Here is a 20,832-nt window from a genome sequence, read left to right on the forward strand (position 1 = left end):
TGTCCCGATACATCTGTCCTGTTACAGTTCCTCTGTCAAGGAGATGCAGGGATGTACGTGCAGCAATCATAATCCCACCCCACACCATCAAACCACGAACTCCATACAGTTCCCCTTCAAGGACATTAAGGGGTTGGTATCTGGTTCCTGGTTCACGCCAGATGAAAACCCAGCGAGAATCACTGACCAGATTATACCTGGGACCACTGTTCCAATGGCCATGCACTGTGTTCTTGACACCAGGCTTTACGGGCTCTCCTGTGACCAGGGGTCAGTGGAATGCACCTTGCAGGTCTCCAGGCGAATAAAAAATGTCTGTTCAGTCGTCTGTAGATTGTGTGTCTGGAGACAACTGTTCCAGTGGCTGCAGTAAGGTCCCGAGCAAGGCTACCTGCAGTACTCCGTGGCCGTCTGTGGGCACTGTTGGTGAGATATCGGTCTTCTTGTGGTGTTGTACACTGTGGACGTCCCGTATTTTAGTGCCTGGACACGTTTCCTGTCTGCTGGAATCGTTGCCATACTCTTGAGATCACACGTTGTAGCACACAGAGGGCCCGTGCTACGATCTGCTGTGTTTGACCAGCCTCCAGTCGTCCTAGTATTCTACCCCTCATAACGTCATCAATATGTGTTCTTTGAGCCTTTTTCAACACACAGTCACCATTAGCACGTCTGAAAACGTCTGCGCACTTACTCTCTGCACCGTACTCTGACATTCACCAACACACCTCTGCGTATGTGGCCTGCTGCTAGCACCACAGTGCGCGACCGCAGGTCAAATGAACCGCATGGTCATACACCGAGGTGATTTAAACCCGCAAACCGCTCACCAGAGCGTTGTTTCACCATGTATCAGCATTATCCTTAATTTATGTGCATTAGTGTACTTTACTATCACCTGTTCGTACTGTTTTGTTGCAAAATAAACGCAACCTTGCAAAATTTCCGTTTGCTACTTTAATTTTGGACTCCAGTGTACGTTTCAGTGGTCGTGACAGATGAACATTGAGAGAATGCGACGAAAAGTAAGAAGACAGCTGCAAAAGTCACTGCAAAACTGAATTCACCCTTGCGAACTCTGTCAACATGAAAACAACACGAAGGAAGCTCTGTAAGGTGCGAACTGCATGGCGAGCTGGAATTCCAAAACCACTCATTTGCAGTGATGCAAATTACTGTAACAGAATTACATCATGCCAGTGTCATGAAACATAGGCTACGGAGAAATAGAAGAATGTCAATTCGTCGTTTGAGTCTTGTTTTGCACTGTTTCCAACTTCTGATAGAGTTTACGACTGGTGTACATCATCTCATGTGACGATCCAAGAGTGAAACATGATGAGGGTTCGATGATGATTTTGGCAGCCATATCGAGATGTTCCATGGACCCAGTGGTTACTCTGCAAGGCTGCATTACAGCCAAGGATTATGTGACCATTGTGGCTGATCAGCTCCATCCAGTGGAACAATATTGGTTCCCCATTGGAGATGTAGTGTTCCAAGACGACAGGGCTCCTGTTAACAAAGTTCGCATCGTCCAGAACTGGTTTTCGTGAGCACTTGGATGAAGTGTCACATCTCACCTGCCCATCCCTGTCATCAGATCTCAATATTATTGATCCTTTGTAGTGCATGATTGCTATCCACCTCCATCAACATTAGGTGAACTTGCCATTATTTTGCACGAAGAACGGTATAAGATTCCCTTAAAAATCATACATGATCTGTATTTATCCATTCTGAGACAACTGGAACCTGTTTTGAATGCCAATGGTTTTCCTGTATGGTATTATGAGTAATAATGTGTTGTGTTTTTGATGTTTCTGTACGTTTGTCAATACTCTGTTTTCACATGCACTCCCACGTTATTCTTCGTACATCATTACTCATCCAACTTTCACTGTCCCCAGGGCCAACAACAGACTAGACCATCCTTATAACATTCAGTTCGAGCATACCTAGCTCACTTTGGGTGCTGATGTCACCATTGGCTTCATTCAAGACTCACAATCTGCTCTATCAACACACTTAAGCAACCATTACGAGCTGTCACTCAGGTGCAGTTCTAGACAGGGTGAAAATCCTGATTCACGACATTTTTTCATTAGTTTCAAAATGTGTTAAACACATCCCTAACTGTTTGCAAGTTGTTGATTATCTAGGTCGATTAACTATATTACTCGAGTAAGTGTGTTTCACCTGAAATTATTATGAAATTCCAAAGAAACACACAAAAAACACGGTCACTGAACAATGAACCCTGAAATGTCAACATCAAAAGAAAAATTCCCCTTTCTGCCAACTACTGGCATTGTCAGGTTTCGATTGTATCATCATCATTAATTACTGGTGACACAAAAAAAGGCTCATTTCTGTACAGGAATGTAAGTTGTCCTTGGTATTTTGTAAGAACTTTTCTGATGTTGTGTTTAATTGTTTTCTTGGAGCAGTACTGAACTAGCACCCATTCATACTGATTTGGAGTTTGGATCTGGAAAGAATACATCCATCACAGAAAGCAAAAATCCTCAGTTTTCACAACTAAGAAGTCCCATTAGTAAAGCCTCTTCTTCTTCTTTAATAGTAAGAACTGACTAACCATCTAGTGTCTTATCATGGAGACCACAAATACTCTTTATCAGATGTCCTTTCAGAATTTTATAAACTCCGCTAGCCTTGGTAACAATTATTTTTCCACTTAAAATTTCTGAGATGCATTCCTAAAACATCCAAACTAAATTTCTTCAGTTCACCCAGTTTACATGTGCAACATTTTCGCAGTAACAACTGTAATGATTTCACCTGTCTGATGCAACAAAAAGAACTGTGGCCTACATGAGGAGTACAGGATACCAACCCTCGAAAAGCAGAAGCATAAGCTGCTGTTTGGCAAACACAAAAGAAACTTTGCTACTTTTGGAATTATCATTTGATGAATCAGATGGTGCCTATCAAGAACCCTGATGCTTTTCGGTGAGTGGTTTCCTTTAATCCTATAGTACTTACACTCTACAAGAACTTTCCCCTCAACATTTGTGGCCTCCAGGTCTAATTCATAAGTTAACATACAGACACTGCAATCATTATGTAATGTCCTGTACTCATACAACTGAAGATGTTTGATACTACAGAAATGTTTCATTTGTGTGTAATTCCATACTAGACTGTTATACATAATTGTTGCTGCATTCACTGTGTCACAGAGTTGCTGTGTTTGTTAGGTCACATTCTTGCTGCATTTACAAATGTTTGTTCACAAAAGAACTTCACCCCAGGTTCCTCAGGTGTTCAATTTCAACCCAGTTTCACCACTTGTTAAGTTTTACTTATGAGTCTATAATAGGTAAGCATAATAGATTAATTTTTCTTATGGCTCTAGTTTTCATTGTGACGGGACAATGCATTACATGCATAAGACCTACACATATAGGACTTTTTAGATTATTTACACTAATAAAATTTTTAGCTCATAAAAAATTAAAAAAATAATATCAGTCCGGAAAACATTAGTAGTTGGATAGAAAACAACATTCACATTTAGAATTGCCAAAAAGTAGTATTTCTAAGTAGAGAAATTGTTTATTTTCACATAAGATTCACTTTGGAAATTGCTCTCTTCGGACAGTTCAGTGTCACATTAAAACAAAGAAAATTTTACGAACTCTTCCTATTATTTCCTACCTACTTTGTACTCTTTAAGTAATGTCCTGTACTCATACAACTGAAGATGTTTGATACTACAGAAATGTTTCATTTGTGTGTAATTCCATTCAGAAATATTTGTGTGTAAATTATTTAAGGCGAGTTGTTGAAAATTTCTTCTTAAATAATTTTGTTATAAGTAAAATGTCATAAATAGTATTCAGTTTTGAAGTTCTCTCTTCCTGCTTTTAATATGCCCAATAAGTGTAACAGGGAAAATAAAAAATAACACTTTCTTTAATTCTCTGTGCTTTATTCATAAAATGTTCTTAGAAAAGTACATTACTCAAATCTGGTGAAGCCAGTCTTACAGTTACAGTAGAATAAATACATAAAAAAGGTAAATAATGGAATGCACAGTCAGTCTTTTTATTCCAGAGAATGGAATCTTTCAAATGGAGTAATACTTCACATAAAGTTCATTATTTATGCTTCCATTTTCTCCTGCCTATCATCTTGATTCTCATGTCCTGCTTTTGCAATGGCTGGTTTATTTGTCTGGACAATAGGCACTACACGCTCAGTTAAGTCTCTTAAGGGTGCCTGTAACAAACCAATGAGCAGAAACACTATTTCAGAGATTTTTTTTAGCACTTCACATTTGCCATTTACTGCATAAAATTATTTATTTCGCTTCACTATAGCAATTTTGGAATTTGGACTATTATCAAATGGTACTGCAGAAGCTAAAAGATACCCTCAACATGAAGCACAGGGCTTATATACGGAGTTGCACAAACAAGCCATCAGATAGTAGTATGTTTAAAAAAATGAGGAGTCGTACAAACAGGCCATCAGACAGTAGTATGTTTTTTAAAAAATGTGAAAACAGTATCACATTCTGCTTCAGTACATGTTGCCAGACTTTTAAAATCCTCAGACCTGTGTACACGTCATCATCAAAGCTAAGTCTTTTCACTGTAGGAATATAGTAACACCAAATAAGGGAGATGTTCTGGCCATTGTGCAATGATGTAAATTACGTGAACAGTTGCCAATGTGAACATCCTTAACACAAACATTATAAACCAAAGTCCTAACACAATGTTTAGATGTAAACCGAGGCTGCTGGCATCTAAATACATTCACAAGTAATATCTTGCTGTGCACTTATCGTAAATAGCACATTCCAGTGATAACAACTGTAAGCTTCATATTGTAACATCCTTTATCTCTTGACAGTATAAAGCTTTCTATGTGATGATATAGTTGTGAGTTGCAAAGGTCTCACAGTGACTTGGGTGCTCATGCAGAACCTGGGAATAGTAATCTTAAACATAATGGATGGAAAAGTACAGAAGGCACAAAATGCTTGCCTGTGAAAACAGCCTAGAGTTCGGGACAACATATCGAGAAAAAAAATGACATCTTGGGTTGTCGGGTGTTCTGCCGGATATCAGCATCGTACTTGCACTTCTGGAGGACCCTGCATACAGAATTCTGGAGTGTGACCCCACGGACAAGGTGGCCACGAAGACTAGTGCTCTCTTGAAGGAAACAGGGATGCCCGATAAGATCATCAGACAACTATGGGAAAAAGCGCCAGTGCCACCTAGACTGTATGGTCAGCCTAAAATACATAAGGAGGGTCCTATTGTCAGAAATATTGGGGCACCTACGTACACAACAGCCAAGTACTTGAAAGGTCTCCTGTCTCCATATGTGGGGAAATGTATTCACCACATCTGTAACTCAGAAGATTTCCTGCAACGCCTCAAGCAACTGCACATCACAGATTCGGACATCATGGTTAGTTTTGATGTGGTATCGCTGTTCACCAGGGTCCCACTGAAGGACTCACTCTGATTGCAGAGAAATTTGACGGTGCTCTGTTGGACCTGTTCAGTCATACACTGACATCCACGTATTTCCTGTACAGAAACCAATATTACGAGCAAACTGAAGGTGTAGCTATGGGCAGCCCACTGTCCCCTGTGGTTGCCAACATGTTTATGGAGAGTTTTGAGGAGAGGGCATTGGAGACAGCCACATTTAAACCCACATGCTTCTTTAGGTATGTGGATGACACCTTCGTGATCTGGCCACATGGGATGGACAGGCTCAATGAGTTTCTTGAACATCTTAACTCATGCCACCCTAATATCAAGTTCACCATGGAACTGGAGAAGAATGGCCAGCTGCCATTTCTGGATGTACTAGTCCAGAGGAAAGCAGATGGATCAATTGGCCACAGTGTGTACCGAAAACCAACACACACTGATTTATATCTGCAGGCCAGCAGCTGTCACCACCCTGCACAGAAGAATGGGGTTCTGAAGACTTTGGTCCACAGAGCACGTGTCCTGTCAGACCAAGAGAATCTACCTATAGAGATAGAACGTCTCAAAACAGTTTTCTCCAAGAATGGATACACGGACAGACAAATTGAGAGGGCACTCCAACCAGCCACTATACCACAGGTTCCTGAAGAAGACCAAGATAAAGCAAAGAAGGTGGCATATCTGCCCTACGCTGGCTCTATTTCTACCACAATCAGTAGGATCCTCCGTAAACACAATATCAAGTGTGTTTTCTGTCCACCCAACAAGATCGGGGGACTGCTGGGGAGTGTCAAAGACGACCTGGGGTCACGAAAACCAGGGATTTACAATATACCTTGTCAATGTGGCATGTCCTACATTGGCCAGACGACAAGAACTGCGGAGATCAGGTGCAAAGAACATCAGAGGCACACTAGATTAAGACAGGTGACTAAGTCAGCCATTGCTGAACACTGTCTAGAACTAGATCATGCCATGAAGTGTGAGGATACCAAGATTCTAGCACAAACACCCAGATTTTGGGACAGTGTTATAAGAGAATCGATAGAAATTAAAATGGCTGACGATCTTATGAACCATGACACAGGGTACCAGCTAAGCAGAGCCTGGGATCCGGCTCTGGAATTGTTAAAGGAGCAACGGGGCCAGCTGCAACACTACACAAACAGAAGAACCACAGACATTGAGATGGAAAACGAGCCCTTGACGGACTGCCAGGCACACCAGACCGAAGATGGAACACCCAGAAGTGGGACTGGTGAGCGCCAGAGGGAACATCCAGAGCCGCAGCGGACGAAATATGGAGCGGCAACGCTCCAACAGGTCGTGGTGAGTGGGCGCGGACCGCAGGGGGAACGCTTGGTACCCCAGACCGTAGATGAAACCCCCAGGAGTGGGTTTGGTGGGCGCGGACCGCAGAGGGAACACCTAGAACCGCAGCAGACGGAAAACGGAGCAGCAACGCTCCAGCACGTCGCAGGGAATGGGCACGGACCACAGAGGAAGCGCCTGCAGCCGTTGATGGAGGGGGAAGGCCATAGGCATAAATACTGGACCAGGTCCACTCGAGGAGCAGTCTCAGGTCGCACCTGATGAAGGTCACGAGCTATGTGACTGAAATATCATGCAAGTACGACGCTGATATTCGGCAGAACACCCGACAACCCAAGATGTCATTAGATCGGCGGGAAAGCCTGAAGAGTTACATGTAACAAAATGTCATCCTCATGAAAACAGGGTATGTCTTTTTACTGATCTCTAACATCGGAAAAATAATGTAATTACATAAGAACACATGTACATGTAATAATACAAAACCAAATTACTTAAAATATTAGTAACAAAAATGTAAGAAGTTATTGAACCATATTATGATGCACTACTAAAATAGATTAGACAAGATCCAGTCCAAAGATAAAATGAAATTACAGAAATAAAATGTATCCAAGAGCACTTGATTATTCCTCGTTACAGTGTATACAAATTGCAATGCAGGAGAAAACTTTAGGAACACTTATAAAACTTGATACACAGAATTTATGAAGAGCTAATATATCACGTAAGATAAGAAATTCTAAAAATAAGATACAGATGAAAATAAAAGTGGTAGCACATATCAGTCTCTGATGCTATTCAATAAATACATCCTAAGCATCAAACATATTGTAAAATAAAGGTACATACTTATATCTACAAAATGTTAGGCCAGTATACGTACATCAAATTGGAAAAGGTCATCTGCCCTTATGCAATGTTACTTTAATCATTTGCACATAAAAGGACTGGAAGTCACGTAAAAATCTTCTATTTCTTAAATCAGTTTGATCATTAAACAAGTATATGTATATTCACAGCCCTCTGTTATAAATAAATGTTCATATCCTGCCCCCATTGTATCTTATAACTGTATTATCACACAGAAACTGTATATTGTCAAGAGATGTAAAATTGGCATTGATATTAAGCTTACAAGTATTATCTCTGTAATATGCCATCTCATAAGCACAGAAAATATGACTGAAGAATTTATTATTACACCAATGGCCTCTCTTCACATGTAAATAGTGTCTCTAACATAATTTACATCATTTCACAATGTACAGAGCTTCACATCATTTGATGTTACTGCTCAACTTTGACAATGACATGTATACATGTCTCAGTATTTTAAAAGTCTGACATGTGCTGAAGAAAATTTAAGTAACGGTGTGTTTGTGTGACTCTATATATATATAGAGGGCCTGAGCTTTATGTTTTGTATATTTCCTAGCATTTGCAGTACCACTGAATAAAGGCCCAAAGGCCAAAATTGTAGTAATGAAGTGATATAAATAATTTTCTACAGTCAATGTCGAACACAGTGTCTTTCAAAAAATTCTACACAACTGTGAACCCTAACCATGAGACGTTAATGAGACATTAATTATTTCAGAGGTTCTCATACTGTAACTAATTCATGGTATGTTTTGAAGTTCCTTGGAAGAGTTGACAGTTTCCTTTAGCAAACAATATCTTGATGGATGATCTACTATTCAGGTGTTTTTGTACAGTGTTGTCATGTGTACAAGTTGCCTTGATTCCAAGAGAACTAAATTGTAGTCCAGATAGCGAGGAGGACCGGCACTGGATTTTTCAGGCCCCAGTTAAGCGTTCTTAGGCCCCTCCTAACTTCTAACTTGTGCCCGTCTAAGTTGAACGTTTTGTGAATAGTGCTCCTTTCATGTCGACTCACTTTTTGTGGCCAACAGATTCTTCTACCTCTAAACTAATGAAGCACTTTTCTCCCCTCCACACATCGATATATAAGCTAAAAGCTTCTCATTCTCTGTTGATATAGCCATTACAATATGTTCAGTTTCAGGAACAGTTACATCACTGCCACTTGCTCTAATACTACCACTAACACTTTTTAGTGTGCATTCCTCCTCAATGCAAATGCCACCCTTTCTGTCATCTCTGTCTTGATTGAGGTTGTCCCATCCCTGCACCATCGCTGCTACAGACACTTCTAAACATTGCCTTTCTTGCATTTCAACACCTGCAAAATTTTGAAAATGACACCAAATTTTTGATAAGAGGGTATCTACACCACAACAGTCGTAAGAGGGACTGTGTAACTAACAACATAACTTGTCTCCCAGAATCCTTATCTTGTTCACTATCAATGAAGGAAGTCTCGACAACTTCATCAGGTGCTTCTGTCTCCCCAGGCACTCCTAGTTTAGCAACTGGCAGAAAAGGTAACAATGTCTGTCCAATTTCATAGCACTGTTCTGATGACCTAAAGCAGATATCTGTGCAAAATTTAACCACGAACTCCGCTTGTAAACAGATGATCGATAAATTAGAAGTGAAATAAAAAATCAATTTTGCTTTAATCACAATGCTTGCCCTATGAATTTTATGTCAAAAGAATGTACACTGAGGTACATACATACCTTTTTGGGTGCTTTAATGGTGAGAACACCATCTGATGATAACTTTGATGTTACAGCATCTATGTCAGTATTTTCAGGCAATTTATAACGACGGGTAAACTGTCTTGATATGAAACCATGTTGGTCTTGACGTTCCTCATGATTACCCTCAATTACAATAAAATCATCTCTAATCTTCACTGATACTTCATCAGGTTTGAAATGCTGAACATCAAGATTTACCTACAAAAGAAACAAATGTCAACATAAAATCCTAACAAAAATTGCATACAGTATTTTGTTTTGTACGGAGGGTTTACATCTGCAAACGACTTAATTTTTTTTCCTCCTCATATTATTATTTAACTGCAGACTGTCAGTCAAATTGCATTACTTGGCCGAATTCAGTTAGTGATATTTTTTCATAGAAGAAAGTGTTCAAGAAATACAGAAATCACTCTTCCATGTAGATATTTTACCTTTGATGGGACATACAACACGCCCCCACATTGACAAAAGAATAGCTTTAATATGGAAAGTAAGCGTGGGATGGCTACAAACTAGCTTGCCAATGACAGTAAGTTATACTCTGTATCAGTTTAGGAATGTCCATTTACTTCTTGTAATACAGGTCCACAGCTTTTATACATTTTAAAAATAACATTACATTTATTTTCAGTGTTAACTGTTTTATTGCGCAATTTCAGTTTCAACTCAAAAGTTGTTATTTTCAAGCATAATATGTGTGGTTATATTATATCATAGGAACAGGTTATTTTAATGTTATTATAACAAGTATAATTCTTGAGAGTAATAGTGTCGCTGTTTGTTATCAATGACAAGAGTATGTTTTTTATTTACATGATCACAATGACAGGCTTCAACCTGCATGCAAATAACAAAACTACTCATGCTACAAACAACAATAATAACAGACTTTATTACCACCACAAGCAACACAGCTGTACAATACTGTTATTATTACCCTATTTTATGCAGAAAGATAACATAATCCTCACCCTTAAAAATGGCACAAAAGATGAAACTACAGTACTGCAATAAAACAGTTACACCTAAAAGCAAACATGATATTTTAAAAAAATCTTATGAATGATTCACAAAAATCATAAAATATTTAAAACATGCAGCTACTTTAAAAAGGTGAGAGGTTCCAAGTGGCCCACATTGCATAGTAAGCACTCAGTAATTGGATACTCAGATGTTCACAAGGTAACCTTTATGTATTCCTAGTGAAGGAGCTGATGAGTGAAGTATGAATCCCAATACACAGCTCTAGCAGATGAACAACGAACTGTAGTTGGCACATGCACACACATCAAAAAATAATTTAAAACTAACACTTTCCACTATTCAGATGGTACTACATTATGTAGATATAATAACAATGAGAGATATGGTGAGAACTGTTCCACTTCAGATACTTCACTGAGCTGTTCTCATTCACAAACTCAACTGATAATAAACTTAATGTTTAGCTATTTAATGTAATCTACTAGGTTCTGTAAGAGCATGTGAACCATGACTATTTGACCATGGAATGCGGCCATAATGAACCCTCAAAAACTGATGCCATTATAAATAAAATTTAACTGTCACATGTATGCAAGATCAGCACCTGAGAACATCTTGACCAATATGGTTGATTTTTTTTCTTTTTTGCTGTGTTTGTTATTCTGATGACTAGGTTCGTATAAACAAAAAGTTTTGGAAAACCCAACGGAGAAGTCGGAAATTAACATAAACTGCCGTATGTACGAAATATCATCCGTTAAGAAAGACCTGACAGATTTGGTTGATTTTGACTTTGTTATGTTAGTAACTGCCAGGACTAGGTTAGTACGACAGAAAATTTTTGGAAAATAAAAATCAGTTGTGAAAGATCATCACTTGAGAATGGCTGCAATAAATGACACTTGGGTTTGTGTGTGTGTGTGTGTGTGTGTGTGTGTGTGTGTGTGTGTGTGTGTGTGTGTGCATTAAATTATGCTCTTGGCCAACAAAGCCTTTGTCAAAAATAGATGACGGGTTCGTGTGTGCACGCACATTGTTTCGATTTGTTTTGTTTTAGGGCGTACAAATGCGTCAACGTCAAAACCGAGGAGGGAGGGGCAAACTTAAAGAGAACGTAAGTGGTTAAAAAAGGGCATTCTGTCAGGAAATGGCGAACCATCAAAGGTTGAGTGCAGTGAACACAAAGTGCTGGGGTGACACACACATGACGACAGTCTCTGGCAGCTGAAGCCAGACTACGAGCAACAGCAGCAGCAACAACGAATGATGGGAGAGGCAACTGGGTGAGGGTGAGTAAGAGGCTGGGGTGGGGAGGGATACTAGGTTAGGGGTGGAGGATGGTAAAGTGCTGCTGGGGAGCATACAGGGACACAGTGGAGAGAGGGCAGGGTAGCTAGATGCAGTTGGGAGGTTAGACAGAGGGCTGGGGAGGGGGAGGTAGTGGAAAAGGGCAGAAGTAAAAAGACTGGGTGGGTTGGTGGAATAGAGGGCTGTGTACTGTTGGAACAGGAATAGGGAAATGTAGGATTTTTTTGTGCGGAAAGTTCTAACCTGCACAATTCAGAAAAGCTGGTGGTGGGAAGGCTCCATATGTCACGGGCTGTGAAGCAGTTATTGAAAAGAAGAATGTCATGTTGGGTGGCATGCTCAGCAACAGGGCAGTCCAGTTGTTTCTTGGCAACAGTTTGTCGGTTACCATTCTTGCACACAGACAGCTCGTTGGTTGTCATGCCTAGATAGAAAGCAGCACAGTGGTTGCCGCTTAGCTTGTACACCACATGACTGGTTTTACAGGTAATTTTGCCTTTGATGGGATAGTTGATGTTTGTGACCGGACTGGAGTAGGTAGTGGTGGGAGGATGTATGGGACAGGTCTTGCATTTAGGTCTATAGCAGGAATATGAGCCATGAGGCAAGGGGTTGGGAGCAGGTGTTTTGTAGTGATGGACGAGAATATTGTGTAGGCTCGGACATGACGAGATGTAGTCGAAACCCTGGTGGAGAATGTAATTCAGCTGCTCCAGTTCTGGGTGGTACTGTGTTACAAAGGGAATGTTCCTTTGTGGAAGGACAGTGGGGCTTTGGGAGGTGGTGGATGACTGAAAAGGTAAGGCATGAGACATTTGTTTTAGTACAAGGTTGGAAGGGTATTTAAGGACTGTAAAGGCCTCAGTGTGACCCACAGTGTATTTCAAGAGGGACCACTCATCATGGCAGAAGTGACGGCCACAGGTGGATAGGCTGTACGGAATTTAGTATGGGGCACGTGGCAGCTGTTGAAGTGGAGGTATTGCTGGTAGCTTTGATATGAACAGAGGTACTGATGTAGCACCTTTGAGGTGGAGGTCAGCATCTAGGAAGGTGGCTCGTTGGGTTGAGTAGGACCAGGTGAAGTGAATGGGGGAGAAGATGTGGAGGTTCTCTGGAACGTGGGTAGGGTGTCCTCACCCTAGATCCAGATCATAAAGATGTCATAAATGAATCTGCACCAGGTGAGGGGTTTAGGATTCTGGGTGTTTAGGAAGCATTCCTCTCAATGACCCACAAATAGGTTGGCACACGATGATGCCATGTGGGTAGCTGTATCCTGGATTTGTTATTACGTAATGCCTTCAAAGGAGGAATAATTCTGGGTGAGGATATGGTTGGTGATGGCGACTAGGAAGGAGGCTGGCAGTTTGGGATCCATTGGGCATGGTAAAAGGTACTGTTCAATAGTGGTAAGGCCATGTTCATTAGGTATGTTAGTTGAAGGAAGGTGGCACTGTGTGGTTAAGCAGCAGGAACATTGAGAGTAAGTGGAGGAAATGGTTGGCATCTTTTATATAGGAGGGTGGGTTGCGGCGGAGTCCTTCTGCCAGGTAATGTTTGTGGTTCAAAAAATAGTGGTGGAGCCTTTGTCAGCAGTTAGGATTATAAGGTCACGATCAGTTGTTAGGTGATGTACTGAGGTTCTTTCTGCGGATCTAAGGTTACTTTGCATTTTGAGTTATTTGGGGAATGATGGTGAGGCACGGCTCCACCACTGTCCCTTTGAACCACAATGATTACCTGGCAGAAAGACTCCGCCAGCTGTCAGATATGTCCACCTACAAACCCTGACACAGTGACCCATTCTAGAAATCCAGCAGGATCTCCACTCTCTTCTCAAATCATTAGGCCCATCCCAGAACCTCTCCCCATATTCTCTTTTCACCCCTACTACACCCTACACTCCTAGCTTCTACATGCTTCCTGAAGTCCATAAACCCAACCACCCCAAATACTCCATTGTGGCCAGTTACTATACCCCCATTGAGAGAACCTCAGCTCTCATGGACCAACACCTTCAGCCTACTGCCTGCAACCTATCCTGCTATATAAAAGATACCAACCACTTCTTCCACTGACTCTCCACAGTTCCTGTTCCTTGAGCACATGGTACCCCACTCGTCAATTCTGATGCCTATCTCCCTTACACTAACTCCTTAATGCCCATTGCTTTACTGCTACTGAATACTACATCTCCCAACACCTGATGGATTCCAAACCTACTATCTCCTTCCCAGGCACCATAGCCAAATATCCTCACCCACAATTACTTCTCCTTTGAAGGCATTACCTATGAACAAATCTGGTGTACGATTACGGTCACCCGAATGGCACCATCCTATGACAACCTATTCATGGGCCATCTAGAGGAATCATCCTAAATGACCAGAATCCTAAACCCCTCACCTGCTTCAGAGGCATTGAGGACATCTTCGTGATCTGGATCGAGGATGAGGGCACTCTACCCACGTTCCTCCAGAACTCCAACACCTTCTCCCCCATTCACTTTATCTGATCCTACCCGACCCAACAAGCCACCTTCGTAGATGCTGACCTCAATCTCAAAGATGGTTACACCAGTATATCTCTCCAGATCAAACCTGCCAAACACCAACAACACCTCCACTAGCTGCCAACTGTTCCATACCAAGAAGCTCCTTCCGTACCACCTATCCACCATGTATGTCACATCCAGTGATGAGCAGCACTTCTCAAAATACACCAAGAGTCTCATTCGGGCCTTCACAGATCGTAATTATCCTCCCCACCTCGTACAAAAACAAATCTCCCGTGCTTCACCTTTCTAGTCACCCATTGTGTCCTAAAGTCACACCATGTGGTCACAGAGGAGCATTCCCCTCGTAACTCAGTACCACTCAGGATAGGAGCAACTGAATTCCATTCTCCGCCAGGGTTTGAACTACTTCTCATCATGCTCTGAAATGAGAAATGTCCTGCCCACCATCAATTCCCCCCCCCCCCCTACTCGTGGCTCACATCCCTGCAACAGACTTAGATACAAGACCTGTTCCATACATCCTCTCACCACCACCACCTACTCCACTCTTGTCACAAACATCAAAGGCAGGCCTATCTGCGAAACTAGTCATCTGATGTACAAGCTAAGTTGCAAGCACTGTGCAGCATTCCACATGGGCAGCTGTCTGTCAGCATGAACGGCAGCCGACAAACTGTGGCCAAGAAACAAGTGGACCGCCCTGTTGCTGAGCACATCGCCCAACATGACGTTCTTCATTTCGATGACTGTTTCACAGCCTGTACCATATGGATCATTCCCACCAACATCGGCTTTTGTGAATTGTGCAGGTGGGAACTTTACCTGCAATATATCCTACATTCCAGTAACCCTCCTGGCCTCAACCTCCATTCTCAAACTGAAAAGTAACTTCAATTGCCTTCCTTATATGACTACTTCAAAACATGTACTTACTTTTCAACCACTTCTTCTTCAGTACTCCCTAAAATCTGCTGAGGATATGTGAATGCTGGTCAACTACAGTGCAGCAAATGTTTACATATTCTTTTTAGACACTACCATAGCGGTACCTGTCACTTACAATCACATGGTTAAGTGACTACTGTAGTGGAAGATGATTCCTCAATGAGAACTACATTGTAATGTGTGAGGGCAGAGCAAACAGCTAGTTACTACAGTTTTTCTTGTTGCTGACATAGGATGGTAGGTTTCTACATTCTGATCAGAGAGAGTTCCACTGAAAGTAATAGATTTCAAAGTCTCAGATAGGCGATGAACCGAAAGTGTTCATGATCCTTGCTGTTTTTCAGGTCGCACAACGGCAGATATAGAAAACACAGTTAAACTTTAAAGTTTTCTACAGGAGCTCAGAAACCATAAAAAAGGCGAAAGAAATACCTACGTAAGTGAGAGCAGTCAAAGATTGCAGTCAAGTAAAACCTTGCTTATTCTTGTTATGGGAGGTGTGGCACAATATGTTGGAGCGTGTGTCGAAGTGTAACACTAATCACTGTTGCTTAAACTGAGCCACTGTCCTTTAACAGTAATAAAACGGGGTTATATCAGCAACAGAGACTTGTTTCTTAGTACTACTTTCTTTGATATGGGGTACCCACCGAACACGCGTAGGTTGTTTTGGCATCGAGATATGTTCTATTGTTGTACTAGATGAACGCATTGCAATACGCGTGTCAACGTTAAACAATGCTAATAGCTGCCAAGACTGTCAGATTGAAGCTGAGAATATATAGTATAAAAGGCAGACGAACATGCGAAAGTTACAATAGTTTCAAACAGCAACAGACGCAGCCCTATTTCGCTGCATCAACATGCAAATGTAAGTTTCCCGATTAAGTCCTTACCTCGAATCCTCCTTTCCACTTTTTTATGTGTGATTTTCCGCTTCGACGAATTGGCTGATGACGCCACGAACGCAGGTATCCCGACCGTAAAGGCATAGTAATACTTCTTGGAATAAACATATCATCGGAAAAAATTCTCGATCCATGATCTGCTATCGGCAAGTGCTCCTCCACCAGAGCTCTAAGTGGGCAAAAATCCATCTACAAACACAGAACAAGAAGTTAATTACATTTTGACTTTGCTAAAATGATGAACTCCTCACTTGCACGTAAACTTTTACTTACCCTCACGGTTTCAAAAAGTGTAGACGACGCTAATCTCAACAACCAATACCAGCGAGTGCGAAATCTAAGTGGCGGGAAACGCGCGCGCCGTATATATACGGGAGCGTTTCGATTCCAGAGATCTCTGGAATGGACCCGTCGACACGAGAACGAAAACGATACTATCCCCACCACGTCGTCCCATCTCTGACCAAGCGACCAATGAAAACTCAGAACTGGAAAATCGGTAGCAGCTGATTCTTGTTTACAGTCTAAAGTCTAAACTCTACAGCACTGCTGCTTCGTTGAAAATAGGCCTACTGATGTGACTTCTGAAATTTTCCCGGCGTATTTCTTCTTCTAATAATTTCCGGGTATGCAGCCGGATCCCGTCGACATTCTGCCACGATATTTCGGCCCAGAGACGTCCGGCCATCATCAGGTGAGTACACAACTACTGAAGAGCCCAGGTGCAGTCGCGGTATTTATGCCGAATCTCGCGCCCGAGTTGTACGTGCTGCCCTCGGTGGTGGAAATAAAGGTTCATCTAGTCATTGAGTATCGAATGACACTGTCGATTCCGCTGTGATTGTATAATTTTAATAACAGGATTCCAATTTTTATCCAGCTGAAAGCCGTTGTCACGATTTATAAGATTATTGGCAAGACGTATTTCCACTGATTCCTTGATTACGGAATCCCAAAAACCGGAAACCGGGGATAAAATTTTTGTTACATTGTATTCCATTGAATGTCCCAAAGAAATACAGTGCTCTGCTACTGCCGATTTTGACGGTTGCCGCAGACGGGTGTATCTTTCATGTTCTATACATCGTTCATGGACAGTTCTTGTCGTCTGGCCAATATATGCAGCGCCACATTCACAGGGAATTTTGTAGACGCCTGCCTTCTTCAGTTGTAAATCGTCTTTAACGGATCCAACCAGGGCCCGGTTCTTAGCTGGTGGACGAAAGATAACCTTGATTTTATTTTTCTTCAGTAATCGGCCTATTTTCGACGATGGCCGGACGTCTCTGGGCCGAAATATCGTGGCAGAATGTCGACGGGATCCGGCTGCATACCCGGAAATTATTAGAAAAAAAAAAAAAAAGGCCTACTGATGTTTGAATAATGTTTCCTGTGAACATTTTGTGTATTGGCGACAATTTTACTTGTTTGTGAAAAATTATGTGTAGCTTCTTTTTCGTATTGCTGTTTCATACACTGAGATCAAATGACGTATGCGCGTATGAAGTGAAATCTGAAGCTTCTAGAATAGTTGCTGGTTTTTCTACCAGAAATGTTCGGTGTACTTCACAGTGTAGTACCGGTAGTATAAACAAGCCCTATATCGTGAATGCTATCAAATGGTCGCCAAATAAATTATATGAAGTGCCGTTATTTTATACACAGCGTAAACGCATAGCACTATGTGGAGACGTTATTTTTTTGTCGTCGTAATGTTTGATCCGGTATTCACATACAGCATATCCATAGTACTTCGACTGCTGCTTCTTTGAAAATTTGCCTACTGATGTGTGGAAATGTTTCCTTCGAAAATTATATGTATTTGCGATAGTTGTACTTGTTTGTGAAAATTATATGTAGTGTCCTTTTTTTTCGTATTAGCGTTTTATCCAGTGGAAACTGATAACCTCTGCGTGAACAAAGTGAAATCTGAAGCTCCTAGAATAATTTTCGAGTTTTCTACCAGAAATGTTTGGTGTATTTTACAGTGCAGTGGTAGAAACAAGCTCCGTATCGTCAATGCTATCAAATGGGCGCCAAATTAAGTGCAGTTATTTTAAACAGAGTGTGAACGCATAGCACTATGTGGAAAATTGATATTTTTCGTCTTAATGTTTGATACTGTATTCACGTACGGCATGTTCGTTGTACTCCGACGCATTTGTTGTATCAGACCTTTTTACATTTTGATTTAGATCTTTGGTTCAAAATTATTCTACCAAATGTAGACTTTAGTCATTGTGTAAACTCGACTTCCTAAAGTTGCTTAAACTGAACCCTCTTACTTTTTTTACGTTAAAAATTGTTCCAGTATTAGTACAGTCTCTTACTCTAGTGCTGATTCCAAGAGCTTAATACGAAGGGTTGATCAAAAAAAGTGGTCTGTCTAAAACGACTAAAGTTATTGATGTAGTTCACAAACAGGTGAGTTGGAAGCAGGCCAATGAGTAGTTTAATGTTCCAAAAAATAACGATTGCGAACTTGTCCAACAAGATGTACAGTGCACTTCAGGGAGCAGCAGAAACAAAAAGAGCCAAACCTACACTTCTGAGTAAAGATTTTGAAGAAGAGCTGGTTTAGCGTTGTCTTGTGAAAGTTTCTTTCTTTGTGCTTATCCGCAATGCCATGTGGAGAATGGTTATGCAACTGAACACGCTTTCAAAGACGAAATTCCTGGGAAAATGTGGGTAGTTATTAAACGACACAAAATCAAACTGTCAGAAATAAATGCTATAGGAACATCCTATTTGGTACAGAAAAGGTAGGAGAAATAATGGTGAGCATTCAAGACAACTCTTGAAGAACTCGCAAGCTTAAAACAGCCATAACTTGTAACAGAAGTGTGCAAGATGAGTATTGGAACAGCGTGTCATTGAAGTTATTTATGCGATTTGAAAGGGTTGATGAATAAATATGAAATACTCTGTGACTGAATAATGAAAATTCTGGTACATTCAGAACGCTGATAATAATTTTCTGAATACTTTCTGACAGAGGCCAGGAAGGAGGCCTTTCTGGGATTATTTTCAAAAAATGTGCAAAATGGGGACGCATACCGTATTTCTAGAATTGTTCCACCTTTGTTTCTGTTGTCGGTAAGCTACCATTCATCTCACGCTATGTGAGAAGAGCCCTACGTCATAGTGACGTTACGCTACGTCATCGAGACGTAAATAAACCTAAATCGACTTCATGAGTACCTATATCGAACTTTGCAGTTGTACCTCAGAGGTGACGTGACGTGAAAGCCAAATGTAGTATGTACATACATGTGTAGAAACCATGGAGGTAAAAATAAGAGGAGTTGTCATGACGTCACAAACTTGAAGCCAACCCAAGTGAAGATCCGCCATGTTACCTACCCCAAAACATTCGCTTCTGGTGGTTTGATTCCGTGTAATTGTGAAGTGTTTTGATAAAAAACGCCAGCTTGTGTCGCTTATGGGTGTACTAATCGTTCTGATTGTAGTCTAAAGTTTAAACAAATCACGTTTCATTCGTAAGTGGACTTATTTAAGCGCTATTTTCTTATGTATATTTGAAATTCTGATGCACTGTAAGCTATACAGTATGGTTTTATTTATGTGATTATACTTAAGATTTCCTATCAATCCAACACGAAGAGCTACCTGGAGGTGAGCAATACACTTGGTTTTCATTGTTTTGTTATTCCCAAGTAACTGAAAAGTCCTGGCAAGGAATATCCTGGAAATGGGGACTAATGTTTTAAAATTCGATAATTTAATATAAAAGTAATGTAACTACATGTAGTTAGTTAAATCTTAAGTAAAATGTGCGAAACACCTGTTACAGTGGTTAAATATATATTTGTTAAAGCAAATTCCCTGTCTAAGTCCAGGCTATTTAGATCATTATATTAATCACTGTGTTGTTGTGTTACCCTGTAAATTGCTGTTATTTGCCACACTGAATGTCACTTGGTAGGTACAGTTTATGAACAAAGCAGATGTGTAAACTACAATGGGCCTGACAATCTTAAATTCCGTTCTTTTACTTCGTAATTTTACGAATCTTTCACTTTGTTGACATGACAGCTGTCTTGTTTATATCATCCCTGCAGACATCTATGGGACACCAAAGGAAATAAGGTAAGTTTCTTGCAAACTTGAACATTTAAAATTTGCATTCGACTTGAAAATGCAACGAATGCAAATTGGTGCCTCCAAACTATCAATAATTGCTTTTGGAGTTCTGGCTCTATCAATTATCGACACAAACACAATGAAAGCGAATAGAAATGGATTAAGAAAGCACGCTATTCATAGCACATACTTCTCTTCTCGGTTATTCGAAGTGTATAAACAAAAAGGAATTACAGTACTGAGGCCAGAAGCGTCGTGTTTTCGTGTCGTAGTACTGTATCGAATACGCATTTAAGACCAGAAAAACGTATGAAGTTGCGTTCCTTATGCTGTGTTGTTCACTAAAACAGTGTAACATTTACTATATAAAATAAATATCGCGTGCACAAGACAGAAATAACGAACAAGAAGCAATTGTAAACACTCGTCTGCTAATGTTTTGGGGGATCCAAGATGGCGGCAGGCCCCGCCCACTGGCTTCAAAACAACTTACAGCGTAAGTCTGTAGCGCCATCTCCCCTTATTCTACCTCCATGGTAGAAACGCAGTTACAACAGTTGTGTGGTAGTTATTAAGCTGGAATCCCAACAATTTTGGATGTTATTGTGTGTTAC

The 20,832-nt window shown here is 40.9% G+C and overlaps 1 protein-coding gene across 1 annotated transcript; it reads right to left on the minus strand.

The window, feature by feature from the left end:
- Window positions 1-3,955: 3,955 nt before the first annotated feature.
- On the minus strand, window positions 3,956-16,298 carry LOC126095022 (protein lethal(2)essential for life-like). The gene is made up of 3 exons (XM_049909684.1): window positions 16,103-16,298; window positions 9,422-9,643; window positions 3,956-4,245 (listed from the first exon to the last, which is right to left on the minus strand). The coding sequence occupies exons 1-3, from the start codon at window positions 16,220-16,222 to the stop codon at window positions 4,129-4,131; spliced, it is 459 nt and encodes a 152-aa protein (XP_049765641.1). The 5' UTR covers window positions 16,223-16,298; the 3' UTR covers window positions 3,956-4,128.
- Between the last annotated feature and the right edge of the window lie 4,534 nt (window positions 16,299-20,832).

The sequence above is a fragment of the Schistocerca cancellata genome, chromosome 8 (assembly GCF_023864275.1).
Source record: "Schistocerca cancellata isolate TAMUIC-IGC-003103 chromosome 8, iqSchCanc2.1, whole genome shotgun sequence".
NCBI classification, from domain to species: domain Eukaryota; kingdom Metazoa; phylum Arthropoda; class Insecta; order Orthoptera; family Acrididae; genus Schistocerca; species Schistocerca cancellata.

Excerpts from the sequence above, each read along its gene's own strand:
- LOC126095022 (XM_049909684.1), bottom strand. The coding sequence starts at position 16,222 with ATGTTTATTCCAAGAAGTATTACTATGCCTTTACGGTCGGGATACCTG. Across the intron at positions 9,644-16,102 it reads AGTGGAAAGGAGGATTCGAG|GTAAATCTTGATGTTCAGCA; the intron begins GTAAGGACTTAA and ends TTTCTTTTGTAG. Across the intron at positions 4,246-9,421 it reads CCATTAAAGCACCCAAAAAG|GCACCCTTAAGAGACTTAAC; the intron begins GTATGTATGTAC and ends GGTTTGTTACAG.